The sequence below is a fragment of the Pagrus major genome, chromosome 17, assembly GCF_040436345.1.
Source record: "Pagrus major chromosome 17, Pma_NU_1.0".
Lineage (NCBI taxonomy): Eukaryota > Metazoa > Chordata > Actinopteri > Spariformes > Sparidae > Pagrus > Pagrus major.
In genome coordinates, this window is record NC_133231.1 from 18,942,870 (window position 1) to 18,958,032 (window position 15,163).

General features: G+C 41.3%; 2 protein-coding genes across 3 annotated transcripts; both read left to right on the forward strand.

Annotated features, from left to right (window-relative positions):
• The first annotated feature begins 317 nt into the window (after nt 1-317).
• Nucleotides 318-506, forward strand: LOC141011464 (cortexin domain containing 2). The gene has a single exon (XM_073484626.1). The coding sequence runs from the start codon at nt 318-320 to the stop codon at nt 504-506; it is 189 nt and encodes a 62-aa protein (XP_073340727.1).
• A 1,942-nt stretch (nt 507-2,448) lies between these two features.
• On the forward strand, nt 2,449-14,224 carry setdb1b (SET domain bifurcated histone lysine methyltransferase 1b). 2 transcript variants are annotated; one of them, XM_073485753.1, is made up of 25 exons: nt 2,449-2,585; nt 4,389-4,592; nt 4,803-4,969; nt 5,080-5,123; nt 5,539-5,665; nt 5,761-5,931; nt 6,033-6,234; nt 6,366-6,439; nt 6,529-6,719; nt 8,147-8,276; nt 8,998-9,208; nt 9,404-9,517; nt 9,630-9,927; nt 10,074-10,335; nt 11,110-11,200; nt 11,292-11,408; nt 11,552-11,721; nt 11,831-12,055; nt 12,194-12,364; nt 12,657-12,787; nt 12,991-13,010; nt 13,137-13,255; nt 13,377-13,633; nt 13,721-13,809; nt 13,885-14,224. In XM_073485753.1, the coding sequence occupies exons 1-25, from the start codon at nt 2,569-2,571 to the stop codon at nt 14,000-14,002; spliced, it is 3,720 nt and encodes a 1,239-aa protein (XP_073341854.1). In that variant the 5' UTR covers nt 2,449-2,568; the 3' UTR covers nt 14,003-14,224. The 2 variants fall into 2 exon arrangements, with proteins under 2 accessions (XP_073341854.1, XP_073341852.1); XM_073485751.1 differs by having other exon boundaries at nt 2,450-2,585; nt 11,831-12,073.
• Nucleotides 14,225-15,163: the final 939 nt, after the last annotated feature.

A 15,163-nucleotide genomic window follows, 5' to 3' on the forward strand; every position in this document is an offset into this window, starting at 1 on the left:
TATTGATGGAGGACACAGGTGCCAAATGGGGCTCCGTGTGTTCACCAGTCCATCTTATCTTTGGGAGGACAGTAGGTGTTAATGTTGGGAGAAGAAATGGAGGTCAAGACATAGAGGAAGGGATTGTTGAAAGCAGGTCTGTAGCAGTGCGATGGATTGTCTTTCATCATCAGCCCATTCAGATAATGATGGCCTTTGAAATAATTCAAGCATTTGTGGAACTACTTTGATGGCAGGACATATCAAGAGGGAAGTAAACAGATGTGAGGAAAACTGAGGAACAGAGAGATTTTTGGTTTGTGTGTTGATTTGCCAACATGGACCCTACAGCCTTTCCCAGACGCAAGTTCGAATTGGATGTGGACCTCGGTTTTGCCCTCTTCTTCTTCTTCCTGCTCTGCTTCTTCTTGTTGGTGGCCATCGTCCGCTGCGCTCAGATGGTGCTGGACCCTTACAGTGCTATCTCTGTCACTACACACCAAGAGGATGATCAAACTGAGGACTGACAGACATATATACTGTACAGTAAAGGCAGCTTATTGTCCAAAAGGAGCGTTATAATTTAATCTAACTCTAACTATCGAGGACCAAATGAAGTTGCCATGAGCCAAAGAATGTTTTGAGTCAGTCTGTTGGAGTCGTGTCTGATACTATTCCAACTTTTTTATACTTTCTACCTAGCTGATAAACATTTTGTACAAAGAAGCTGTCCACCAGCAGCATCCAACAACTTCAAATGATGTAAGTATGCAATGTAAATCACAGAATGGGTTCAAATGTTTAGTGGCGCTATATGCCTATGAATAATAGAAGCTATGCATGATTAAAAAAAAAGATTAGACACGGTTGGAAATGTTTTGTAGTGGAATGAAACTTCATAAATCTTGAAATCTAAATACTAATGTTTATCCAGGTAAGCCTTTCTGGTGTTAGACAGCAATACCTGCAGGTCCATGCACTGAAACACTAATACAAATGACGTGAACTATAAAGGACAGAAAGTCTGAGGTGACTCCTAAAGATTAAGTGTGATCCCTCCATCGTACCAGAGTGTACACTGTGAAAAGCAGCTTGATTCGGACTAAAGTAAATGCCCTCCTTTCCTCGCTAATGCGGCACAGATGTTTCAGGGTTCTCATTGATGGAAATATAATGCAAAACAGATGTTCTGCTCTTTCCCCTAAATTCTGTCACACAATGTTTTGGAGCCTTTGCACAAACTTTCATGCAAGTTGCTTGTGACTAATGAACGAATGAAAAAACCCTCTCTAACTCATAGCATGTGTTGTTATTCATCAGTAGTAGGTCATTTCACAAAGACAGCCTCATCTAGTACAGATTCTTTTTGTGCACCATGAATCCTGCTCTTGGGCAGTGGTTTTTAAAGCGAATAGAAATAAATGATGACTAATATTAATAGTAATCAATACCAGTGATAGACTGATCATCAGCCTGGCTGGTCATCATGGCCGATATTTAGCATTTTTCCAACTTTTTTGTGTGAGATGGCAGATAAAATAAAATAATGTGCTACTTTGGTGCCGATGTAACATCCTCTCTCTGTCTGTAATTGCCAGTGGAAGTATAAAGTAGCAGAATATGAAAATACTCAGGTAAAGTTGTCTACCTCAAAATTGTACTTAAGTGCGATACTTGATAAAATTGTCATTAGTAAAATTTATCAGTTATCAGACTCCTTGATTACTAATAATCGTTATCGGTATCAGCCCTGAAAAAGCTGATTAACACTACTAGAATGGGAAAATGGTGAGAACCTGCAACACATGTCTCTCTCTGAGAAAAAGTCTTGTTAAAGGGGCACTATGTTTTGGAGAAGAAATTCAAACTGAGAATTTGAATATCTACAGTGTAAATAGAGGTTATATTTCCCATAACTGAATAAACAAGCTGTTCTCAGAGGAAAATAATGTCCCCAGAACACTGTTTGAAGCTCGAAAGGTGGCAGGGTCCGCCACATAAACAAAGTAAAACAGTTTAAAATTGCATTTTCCTTTAAGGTCAGTTTGTTTATTCAGTCAATTCAGTCATGAAAACGAAGAAAGCATTCAGAGGCTCAATGTTTAGCTCCAAAAAGCTGCTAGTTAATTAACTAATTTGAGTCAAATACTCATCAGAATATGTGAAGTGTGTTTAAAGGGCCAATTGCTTGATTAATGTCGCCACAGTTAGTCCTAATTAAGTCTCACATGCAATATCACAGAGCTTGATTGAGATCAAATGTGCTAAAAACCACAAACGACAGTAATAAGATCATGTGTGTTGGTGTGAGCTTGTTTCAGTACTCTTGAACATGAATGTGTTGGTAAAATGATGAGAAATTTAGGCGCCTCTGTCCTACATGTGCACAGCATCACGTACTGCAGGTGCACGTTTTTTACATATCTGGATAAACCGTGTGAGCGGAGCTCTCTGCTTTCACAGAACCCAGCAGAGCAGAAACAACACCGCCCACTCCGGATACCCTGGAATGCAAAGCACGCGCCCCTTGTTGTTGCTTGCTAGCTGGTAGCATTAGCTAGCCAGCATTTACATTTACGAACAGACAGGATGGAGAGCAGCGACGGGTGAGTGCCGGGTGCTGTCTCTAAATGCAGCTGGCGTCAGATTTGTGTTTGAGGACACGTCCAGAGGGCACGGTGTTGTCTGTGGTCCTCACACCTGCAGCAGTCAGTCAGCAGATGAGACGTTCTCCATGCTAATGCTAGGCTAACGAGCTAGCCTGCTCTCACTTGCACCAAAGCGTCAGTTTGTTGTCTTTCAGCTGAACGTGTGATATTAAAGTATCAATGAAGTGATGGTTGGATAGTTTAACAGTCAGTGTCAGCAGGGAATAAAAGGGGAAGTTATCCAGATGAAGTTAATTCAACGGGATAGTGTCCCTTATGCTAAAGAGCATTAGCAGGTTAACGTTACTCTGTTCCCACTGCTTTAATATTGCGTTTAGAAATGCTTATTGTTATGTGTGCGGTATATATTAGCTGTGTGCCACATCAGCACCATCTTAACATATTTTCTCAATGATTTCTTTGGCTGCACCGTTAACTTTAACCATCAGCCTCCGCGTCTCTGTCTGCTAAACACAAAACAAACAAAGGCAACGTCAACATGTTACAGTCAGTAGTTTGTACTCATGTGTCACCCTGTCTAATGTGCAAGGTTTTAACTGCATCTCAAATCCACAGTGGATGATCTCAAGTCTGCACTGCACACACCGATGCTTGAAACAGTGATTCAGTGCCTCCATGTGCAGTATCATCACACAGATGAGTCAGCATCACTAGCCCTTTGCTGCACTGGAAACATGCACTGCAGATATGTTTGTTTCCTGTTATAGTGATATACACTGACAGATATCAGTATGCATTTGTCATGAGTCTTTGCAAACATGCAAATGCAAACAGGTCAGTCTTGTCAGCAGGGTTCATCATCATCACCATCATCATCATCATCATGGTATACCTATAAAAAAGAGTTCATTTTTTTATTGTCATTAATAAGGATATGTTTTGATATTGCCATATATAAAAACCTAGCAGTGGGACAAAATATTGATACTGAAAAACATCATGTTCTCTAGTGAGATGATTATTGATTCACTGCTGCTAAATGTCAATATTTTGATTAAAACATGCAGGTGCTCTGACAATTTACATTAGGTTTACAGAAGTGTACACCACAAGGAGTCATGAAGTGGTGAAACTTGTGAAAGTGAAACACATCTAAAACAATTTAGTGAGGCATTATTGTAACCTTTCTTGAAACATTTTCAAGTGGCAACTGGCAGTGCGGCCTTTTGCCAGGTTATGGCTATTTTACTTCAGACAACAACATTGAATGCTGTCACACGTGGACATGAACAAGTTATAATGTGTGTGATAAAGAGGTGTGTTTTTTATTCATTGTTCATCTCATTTTATGTCTAATTCCTGCACTTTTTAGGCTTATCTTGTACTCTTCATTCAGAGAGATACTGTTACATATTGTAAGATAATTATATTACAGTGTATTGATGATCACAGAATCACTGTAGCGTGATACTATCACTATCGTGGATGCGTATTGTGAATCGTATCATACCATGAGTTAAATTGTGAGTGCGACCCCATCACAATGTGGCAGTTAGTATACTAAATCAAGTATGCGAACTTGTGATGAAATGAATGAATGACATATTTCCTTAATGTTGCTAATCTGACACCAGAGTGACCTGCTGGTTGCAACAACTACAGCAGCTGGCCAAATACAGGCTCTAAAAGTACTTTAAGTTAATTATTTATGAGTGAGACGTTGCAGATTCAAGTTTAGATGACTAAATTTGGTGTTTACATGTTTCATTGTTTCAATGTTTTGTGTTTTGTTCTCCTCAGAATGGAGGTAGATGGCTGGGACCCCGGTCTGGAGGAAGAGCTTGGCATTTCTCTGGATGAGCTGAGGAAGTGGATTGAGGAGGCCGTGGAGAAGAGCGAGATCGTGCAGAAGAAAAAGGCTCAGCTGACAGAGCTCAAGCAATGGGTGGAGCAGAAAGAAGAAGAAGAGGCAAAGACGGAGAAGCTTCTCAACGATGCCAACCAGTAAGTATCACATAACCTTTTCCTGAAGTCTTTTGCTTTACAGTGTAAAAACTCAAATTGTAGTCAAAAGTGTTGTTGTGTTGGAAAAACTGTATTAAATGGGATTGGAGACATCATGTTCGATCCACAGGATGCGATCAGTGTGTCTCTAGTTGTACAGTACTTGTTTGGGTCTGACAGGCTCACACTTTTCTCCCCACTCTTCCTCAGGTCCATACTCGAGTGTGAGAAACTGGTGAAGGCAACATACCACAGGAACGGTCTTGTTTACCGCGAGAGCAGCTCAGAGGATGAGGGAGGCGGAGGAGGCTTGCTGTCCTCTGAGGTCATTGAGATAGACGATGACGACGATGATGATGTCATCGCTGTTGGCTGTTGTGAGTCACACTACTTTCTTACGAGAAGTTACCATTTGTTGATACTACAACGTGATAACAGTCGGGTTATTAAAATATTTGCTTCTCTTCTGTTCCATACGATGTTTCAGTGGTTCCTCCAAAGAAGCCCGTCGCTCTTGGCAAAGATCCAGTGGTGAGAACAGAGAAAAGCTTCATTATTTGATCTCTATTTACACTTCATTGATAAATGTTTGTTGTGGGCTGGTCTGAGCTGGAGTTTAGATGTGCTGAATTGTTGTTGCTGACTGTCAGCAGGAGTGAGTCACTGGGAGGGAGTTAGCCCACTTAGTAGCATCCAAGAGTTCATCCATGAAGGGCAGTCGCTTTCTGATTTCACAATGGTGGCGAGTTTGTAGAAAAATAAAAAATCCCCAAAAAACAAAAAGCAGCCTACTGCCCCGTCTAAAAACACACTTAAGAAATTTGAAATATGGACTACGGCTCGAAAAGAGCTCTTCCAGGCTTTACATAGTCCTGTTTTCCAGCTAAATTAACAGCTGCTTTCTGAGACAGACTTGTGGAAATGCTTACAAAGAGGGTTTTTCCAGGTAAAAGAGGCCTCTGCAGCTATCCAGAAAACCTCCCAGCAGGTGCAGAAGTTGGTCCAAATGGTCAGCAAGCCTTCACCTGGTGCTCCTTTGCTACGATCTCCAACACAGCCTCCATCCCAGTCAGGTGAGCATGTATACTTTACTTTAGTGAACATCATACCTTTGTCAGAGTATTTTATATTTGAGACTAAAGTTGTGTGTGGCCTTTCTACCATCCAGGTATTCAGGGTTCAGTGCCGGCAGTGTTTGTATCCCAAGTTCCATCTCAGTCCATGACCCAGCCAAACCCAAACATGAAAGAAGATGAGCTCAGAGTCGGGATGAACATTCTGGGAAAGAAACGCACCAAGACCTGGCACAGAGGCACCCTGGTTGCTATCAGCCCTGTCGGTGTGTTACCAGATAATTCAGTCTTCCTTTAGGTTATTGATTTTATGTATTCTGTGCTTGATTTTTCTTGATCTGCTGTCACACCCCTTGTCTATATTCAGGAAACGGTGTATTCAAGTATAAAGTGAAGTTTGATAAAGGAAAGAGTCTGCTGTCTGGAAATCACGTGGCTTTCGACTATAACCCAACCCTGGAGATTCTCTATGTTGGGGCTCGTGTAGTCGCCAAGTACAAGGACGGCAACCTGGTGTGGCTCTACGCTGGAATAGTAGCAGAGATGCCCAACAACAAGAACCGTATGAGGTAAAGCTAGATCAATAAAGTGAAAGAATGGATATTGATTGCATGTCCTCGTACATTAAATATTTCTAATATATCTATAACAAGTGAACAGATCAGGCTCTAGTTAATATCTTTTGTTGTATGTGTTTCAGGTTTTTGATCTTCTTTGATGATGGCTATGCTTCATATGTGACACTACCTGAGCTCTTCCCAGTTTGTCGTCCATGTAAGTGCTCATTTTCTTGTAAACACCAAAAATCAGTTGTAAATCATATGAATTTGTTAATAAAAGCATGAGATTATTCGTTTCCACAGTAAAGCGTACCTGGGAGGACATAGAGGATGCATCATGCCGAGACTTCATCGAGGAGTACATCACTGCCTATCCCAGCAGGCCCATGGTGCTCCTAAAGGTTGGACAGATCATCAAGACAGAGTGGGAGGGAACCTGGTGGAAGAGCAAAGTGGAGGAGGTGGATGGAAGCTTGGTCAAGATCCTCTTTTTGGTATGTTGGCATCAAAAAAAAGAAATATAATTCACTTAGTTTGACAGCTGTCAGAAAGGAGTTTAAACAAATGTGCTGGATAATAATTGATTCATCATAGAACTAATTCTTTAATCAAATAATTATTCCAGCTGCACATGTATATACTTAGTTTATCCATCCATTGTCTTCTGGTTGTCTGGGGGTGGGTTGTGGTGGCAGCAGACTAAGCAGGGTATTCATGATGTCCCTTTCCCGAGCCGTGCTTCACAGCTCCTCCTGGGGGATCCTGAGGCATTCCCAGGGCAGATGAGATACGTAATCTCTCCACCAAGTGTTTGGTCTGCCCCAGAGGTTTCCTCCCAGTTGGTCGTGCCCAGGAGGCATCCCTTTTCAATTGTAGTTGAGGAGAGATAGAAAGTGGAATGAAAGTAAATAGTTGCTTTTAACCACTGCACAAAAGGAAAGTGTTATTCGTGATAAAGAAAAATGGTAAGGAGAATATTCTGAAGGCTTAATATCAATATGAGAGGACTGCCTTGAACATACTTATGAGAAGCTGTAGCATGCTCTTTTTTAAGAATATGTAATTAAAATACAGGTGGACGAATAAACAGCGGATTTAACGTTATTTAAATGCTGTTTAGTGGACTAGACATATACTGAATAAACAGAACTGTTTTCCGAAGTAAAAGAAATCTTACAACGTGTTTTTCAGTGCATTTACTTGAGAACACCAGAGAGACATATTAAATTGAGCGTTTGTTGAATGGAGTTTGTGTGACGCCGTCTTCACGTGAGATGACGGTTAACGATTAGCGGGCTGTTCTGAAATCCGACAGCTGGCAGCAAACATTCCCCAAAACAAGATATTTCATCTACAACAAACAAACAAACATTGTGTTGTTTATTAAAGTAGCATAAATAGATTATGCTACTTACTAGGTTAGCATTCTAAACACACCAAGTCCAGGCTAATTAGCATCTATCACATCGCTCATGCCTGTAACATCAGCTTGTCAGCTGCACCAAACCACATATGGAGCTCCAGCAGACCGGGTAAGCTTAGTTTGTAAACGGTTCCTCTTTTTTCTACATGATACGTGTTTTATGATGATCTCACAGCTGGACGGTGTCCCAGGATGATGAATTTGTTTGAACATCATTTGTAATGTTGACGATTGGTCGAACTTTTAACCCTACAGTAAAAAAACAACAACAAAAAATCACCTCGCCATGTTTGGTTCAGCAATATTAAATTATGGCGAATGCAACAAATATTTTAAATTGTCATCACTGCGTGGTACATGTTTTGCTGTACCCCCAGTTACATGTTAAAATGAGTTTGTAGCCTGTTTCTCAAACTTGCTGCCAACCTGGCAACCATTACTGTGGAGCCCTGAGTACAGCAGTTGAAGATTGAACTTGTGTTGTTTTGTGTTGACCAGGATGATAAAAGGAGTGAGTGGATCTACAGAGGCTCCACCAGGCTGGAGCCAATGTTCAACCTGAAGATGACCACCGCCAACACCGCGGAGAAGAAGCTGGCTGGACAGCAGAGGACACGACCTAACATGGGTAACATACACACTCACATGCATGTAGCCTTCACAAAAAGTTTTCGATCCTGTCTTAAGAGATTTGTTTTAAATTTTGTCCTGGTGTCAAAATAATAATAATAATAATAATAAACTTTATTTATATAGCACCAGAGTTTACAAAGGGCTTTGACAAACAAGGCAGGAAACTCAGGAAGACAATATTACAGAATAAGCACTCAACAGTTCCAAACACAAGGAAGCCGAGTCTATGGCGAGTTAGAACGAGAAGGCACAACAGAAAATGTGAAGAACACAAAAAGTTTATATGATTAATTACAAGTAAAAGGAATAAAAGCGATAAAACGGGCAAAATTACAGAAAATGAAAGAATAAAATCAATAAAGGACGACAAGAAGACGACATCACATCAAAGGAATTAAGAACAGACAAAAAGTTTATGGGCAGTAAAAAGAATAAAGGACATTAAATGGATTAAAGATAACAAATAAAAGCTGAAATGGATGGCAAGAAAAAAGACATCGCAAGGGAGGAATTAAAAACAGACTAAGAGCATTAAAGGGAATGAAAGATGGAATGATGAAAAATCAGTTTAAAGAGGGTGACTTCACATGAAAGCAAGTCTATTAAAGTGGGTTTTAAGAAGTGATTTAAAGGCCCATTTTATCCACTATGATTGGGTGTTGTAATACAAGAAAATATGAAAAATGTAACTTCTTCCTGTCATTTTCAACCTACAGGAGCATTGAGGAGTAAAGGTCCAGTCGTTCAATACACCAGTGACGGACATGTTGGAGCCTCTCCCGTCAAAACGCCGCAGGCCTCACCCAGTCAGCCTTCACCGACAACACAACATCCACAGCGCCCACAGCCCCAACAGCCCCAACAAACCCCTCAGCCTCTGCAGCCTCTGCAGCCACTGCAGGCTCTGCAGCCCCCACAGCGTGTTGAGTAAGTGTGTTGAACTTCTAGCACCCATGCTTCCAAATGAGTCATAGAGATTTTTCCCATTAAACACATTACATATTAGTTACATGGGTTGTTAATATTACATTAGAATACATTGATTGATGGAGTTTTAAACTTCAATGATTTGAGAGGAGACTTTTGATGGTGACTGATTTTTCTCTCCTTGCTGTCTTTAAGCAATAAACATCAGATGGCAAAGAAGAGCACTTCTCCATTTGTCCCTGGGGTGGGAGGCACTCATGCCTCCAAAATCATGCAGTCTCTTCCCTCCAGTCCCAGCACCCTCCCTAGGTGAGCCCAATTTACTATATGGTTGAATAAGTTGTGACACCGGAAAAAAATAAAAGTGCCGTTAAAAGTGATTTTTAAACTGGTCTTTTCCTTTTTTTCTGTCAATCCATAGCGGAAGAATGTTGAATGCCCCAAATACTGTTACACCCACTTTCACGCAGCCGTTTCAGAGGCCGCCTCTGGTTACCGTCCCCCCTCCTATCACCCACGCGATGGCCACCATCCCGCATCAGCCTGCTTACCGTGCCCCGACGGACCGCATCTTTTACCTGGCACACACCTGTCAGCCCGCCTGTCTGAATCGAGTCCGGCCTGCTAAATCAGACATGCACCGAGGAAAGAACCCCCTTCTCACACCTTTACTGTACGATTTCAGACGCATGACGGGAAGACGCAAAGTCAACCGCAAGGTATGTTCATAGTTGAATTGAGAAGTGGATAATGAAGCACTCAGCCAGTTTCTCCCTAACCTGAAATAGAAACTTTTCTTTTTTTGTCCCTCCTTGCTGTCAAACTGAATCGTAAAACTCTTGTCTTCTGCATGTCCACCCCTCAGATGTCCTTCCATGTGATCTACAAGGCTCCGTGTGGGCTTTGCCTCCGTAACATGGCAGAGATCCAGCACTACCTCTTCCAGACGCGCTGTGACTTTATATTCTTAGAGATGTTCTGCCTGGACCCCTACGTGCTCGTGGACCGGCCCTTCCAGCCACAGAGGCCATACTATTACATTCCTGACATCACTGGGGGAAAGGAGGACATCCCACTCTCCTGCGTCAACGAGATCGATTCCACCCCGCCTCCTAAAGTAGCTTACAGTAAGAATTACAATGAGAAAGCAACAAAAGAGAGGTTGATTTCGGTTCACTCTATTTTCTGCGTCGGAAATGCAGTGAACTCATCAGACTACGTCCAGTAGACATTAAACCTGTTTGAAAAAGTTTTAATCGATTATTTGAATTAGACACATCGTTTTTCCGGAGCTGATAATGGAAGAGACGGATGGAAAAGTAACCTACGGTCTTTACTTCAACACACATGTTAGCGGGTCTTGATGGGGTTTTTGCCAGTGAAAGGGGTATTTGTTGCACACACCTCTCTCAGAGTTGGACGGCAAAGTAGACAGAGCTGCCTCAATTCTTAGCTTATTAGCTGGGCTCACTGTATTGTTAATTCTTTAAGTGGACTGATATTGTGTAGTGTACTCTTGGCATTAGTTTGCTCTCTAGTGGGTAGGTAGATACAGGAAGTTTGTACACATGGATACTTCACACAAAGGACTTTGATACAATGGGACTGGAAAAAAACATGTCCATGACTTCAATATAATTTATGTTTGATTCCCTTGTTTCTTCCCTTTTCTTAAATTGTTATTTTTTTGTCTTGATTTGAGCTGTCGGAGAGCTATTTTTGCAAGTCCTTAGCTTCCCACTTCACCTGCAGGGGTTATGTGCAAAGCGTAATAAAAATACATAAAATTATAATGAGCTATTACAGCTGCCGTTTGCTCCCCCACCTTCGTTGAAAGATCCCTGTGGGATAAGTCGTTGCAGAGAGACTAATTGATCCTTCTCTCCTCTTCTCCCTTCAAGGTAAAGAACGTATTCCTGAAGATGGAGTATTCATCAACACCAGTTCAGACTTCCTGGTTGGATGTGAATGCACTGATGGCTGTCGAGACAAGTGAGTAAAGTTGCTCACCCATGACCCACCATTTTTCATATTACTCCCACTATTAATATTCTGAAAACGTGTCTTTGTGTCTTTATTACAGGTCCAAATGCTCTTGCCACCAGCTGACCCTTCAGGCTACAGGTTGTACACCGGGGGCACAGATCAACCCAAATGCTGGATTTTTACACAAACGATTAGAGGAGTGCCTCCCCACAGGGTCAGACATCGTACTCACACTACTACAGAAAGACTAACTCACTTTCAGCCCTCATAACCTCATAAGTAGATGATTACTGTTGAATATAAAAGCTAATTTGTCTTGTCTCAGATACCATTATCTGCCTGCTCTCTCTCTCTCAGGATCTACGAATGTAATAAGCGGTGCAAATGCTGTGCTCAGATGTGCACCAACCGGCTGGTGCAGCACGGCCTGCAGGTTCGTCTCCAGCTCTTCAAGACCCAGAACAAAGGCTGGGGCATCCGCTGTCTGGATGATGTGGCCAAGGGCTCTTTTGTCTGCATCTATGCTGGTGAGGAAAGGGAACAAACTGAGACATCTTCATCAGTTTATTCACAATAGAATGACGGATGACTTGATTTTTCGCTCTTCTTTTTCTAACCTTTTTTCCTCTTTAACAGGTAAAATCTTGACGGACGACTTTGCTGACAAAGAAGGTCTAGAGATGGGCGACGAGTATTTCGCTAATCTGGACCACATAGAGAGTGTGGAGAACTTCAAGGAGGGCTATGAGAGTGAGGCTCACTGTTCAGACAGCGAGGGGAGCGGCGTGGACATCTCCAGGATTAAAATCCAACCATCCGCTTTGGTGTCTTCTAACCCTGTTGGGCGACCGCCTAAGAAGGGTGAGTCCAACTCAAAAGGTGAGAGATAAACATTGTCCCTAATAGACTGATGTGTTTGTGCTCTTGACCCCAGCTGACATTTTACAATCCTCCTCCTTCACATGATTTTCCCTGGGGTTTTTTTTTTTCTTGCCACAGCCCGAAGTCCAAGCTCATCTGACGACAGCAATGATGACGATGACAAGGATTCAAAGAGCGAAGATGAAAGTGACAGTTCAGACGACACGTTTGTGAAGGACAACTACTACACGTCCAGCTCCGTGTGGAGGAGTTACACCACACGTGGTCAGGTCAAGGTCAACAAGGAAGGTGAGCTGGTGGCCTCTTCAGGAGCTCTCCCTGCTCTATCTGCTATTCAAACAATAATTTATAGATTAATTGAGAAGGAACATAATTGTTCCTTGCATCTCTGATCTGAAATCTGTTGAGTGAGTGCCAACGTGCCAAATTTGGTGACTTTTAGGGTAAGTTGAAGCTTATATCTTGGCATTTTAGTGTATTTAGTATATCTTCACAGCTCTTATTGTTGGGAAAATTCTTCAGCGTTTTCCTGCTATGAGGCCAGTGTCTTTTCACACACCCTCTCCCCTTCCTGCCACAGGGAGTCAAGACAGTAAAGATGGATTGAGTGCATCAGCCAAAGGAACGGATGACGAGAAGCCACCGTCCATGCCAGAGGAGACAGGGAAAAGCAAAGTGGCTTCCTGGCTAACCAGCCAGGGCCTGAAGAAGGTCAGTGCAGAGGAGATAAAGGAAGAATAACGTTTCACAGCCTTTTTAAAATGATTGTGTCTCACACAGAGCTAAAAACATAATACTCATCAGAACTCTCATCTTAGATACATTATTTTTTGTAAGAGGATAGATTGTAAAAGGTGGCTCTTATTTTCTCGTCTTGTACAATGATGGAATTTTTTTTTTGTTTTCCATCACAGGAATCCGGAGACTGCAAGAGGTGTGTTGGACTGATTGATTTTAAGCATATTTCATTTACCAACAATTCTGCAACTCAGTGATCAAGAATATCACCTTAGGTTAGATATCTGATAAGATAAATTTTGTGTTTGTTTTTTTTTCTCAGTCAAGTGAAATCAGAAACAGGAAAGAAGCAGGATGTGATGACTCTATCTGACAGTGATGATGTTCAAACCATCAGCTCTGGATCTGACGACAACAAGGAGAAAGAAAAAGTCACCCCGGGTAACGAGAAGAGATGCTTGAATCTACACCACTCTGATAGTGCTCCTTATTTGGATTTTGCAGTTTTCACTCTTCATTCTTTTCTTTCTTGCTTCCTCCTGTTGCTGCTGTTCTGGCTCAGGTGTGACTAAGAAGCAAGTGGCAGTGAAATCAACTCGAGGCATCGCCCTGAAGGGCAGCCATGGGATGATGGTAAAAACAGGTGCACCTGGAGGCGGAGGAGGGCCGGGAGGCCAGGGAGGAAAAACAGGACATCAAGGGCCGACTGGAGGAGGTGGGGAAAACGCTCCCAAAAACACCCGCCTGTTCTTTGACGGCGAGGAGTCCTGCTACATCATCGATGCCAAGTTGGAAGGAAACCTTGGACGTTACCTCAATGTAAGTGTTATCTAAAGGATCTCAGTTCAGGTCACTTAAATTCAGTCTCTTTAATTTCATCATCTCTGTGTCCTCTCTGTCTTACAGCACAGCTGTAGTCCAAACCTTTTCGTCCAGAATGTGTTTGTGGACACACATGACTTACGGTTTCCCTGGGTGGCTTTCTTTGCCAGCAAGTGAGTTTTGAGACAGATTTTAAGTTTGTTGCAGGTTCTGTGGTGTTTGTAGCCCTAACTTGTGTCCTTGTGCAGGCGAATCCGGGCCGGCACAGAGCTGACCTGGGACTACAACTATGAGGTGGGCAGTGTGGAGGGGAAGGTGCTGCTCTGCTGCTGTGGATCCACCGAGTGCAGAGGAAGACTGTTGTGATCTGCAGCCATCATGGACTTCATTCCCTCTGCTGTATCTGTAGGAATCTTAGAAAAGCCCTTTCAATACTGTAACTCCACTGTGTTTTGTGTTGTTTGTTTTTTAAGTTGAATATGAATTTTATTGCAGCTGTTTTGTTGCCTTTATTTTATATGACCGTGTTTCCTGATTTGTCTCATTCTATCCATCACATGTCTTTACATCTGAATAAAAACAGTTTTCTTTAATGAATCAAAGCTCCTGCATCTTTTCTTTTATGAAACATGAGATAGATGTAAATGGTTCAGTTTCCGGGTGAACTAGTTTAATTATTTCTGGAAAGATTGTGATAAAAAACTCAATAAAAGAAAAATTTACTGTCAAATAGCAAATGTAGTGGCAGAAGTTACTTTCACTAATGTATCATTTTGTCATAAAAAAATCCCTCAGTATTCAACCTGTACAAACATTTTGTATCCTAATCCAGATGTTTTATGAATCTGGGTAAAATGATCACTTAAATTACAAATGTAGTTTCTAGTTTGAGAGTGTGTTGGTTCATTGCTGAGGGGAGCAACAAAGATCAACATTATACATCTATTTTATATTCCCTTTAATAGAATGTACCAGAGCTGTTGTTAGGAACTGGAAACACTGGCAGTTTAATATTATTTTATCTGATAATTGCACCATTTTCCAGATATTTTTAAAGTAAAATGAATATAGGATGTGAGACACTGTGCTCTGATTCATTTGAACTGTGACAAACCATTAACTGTGCGTCTTATCTAAATATCTGATATGGTAACCCATCTCTCCCAGTTAAAGAAAAAAAACAAGATTAAAACTAAGTTTAAGACATAGAAAGTCATTAATCTGAGATAAAAAGTAAAAATTCGAAATTATGTGATAAATGTTGACTTTTTGATCTCATAACTTTAATTCTGTATATCATATTTATTATTTTATCTCATAATTCTGACTTCTCATCACATAATTTCAACTTTTTCATCGAAATTTGGCCTTTTATTTCATAATTATGAGATGGAAAGTCATAATTATGACATTTAAAATCATAACTATGATTTAAAAAGTCAGAATTATGAGACAAAAGCTCAAAATGATGATTAATAGTCGAAATTATGAGACAGAGTTGAATTTTTGCGACTAAAATGTCAACAT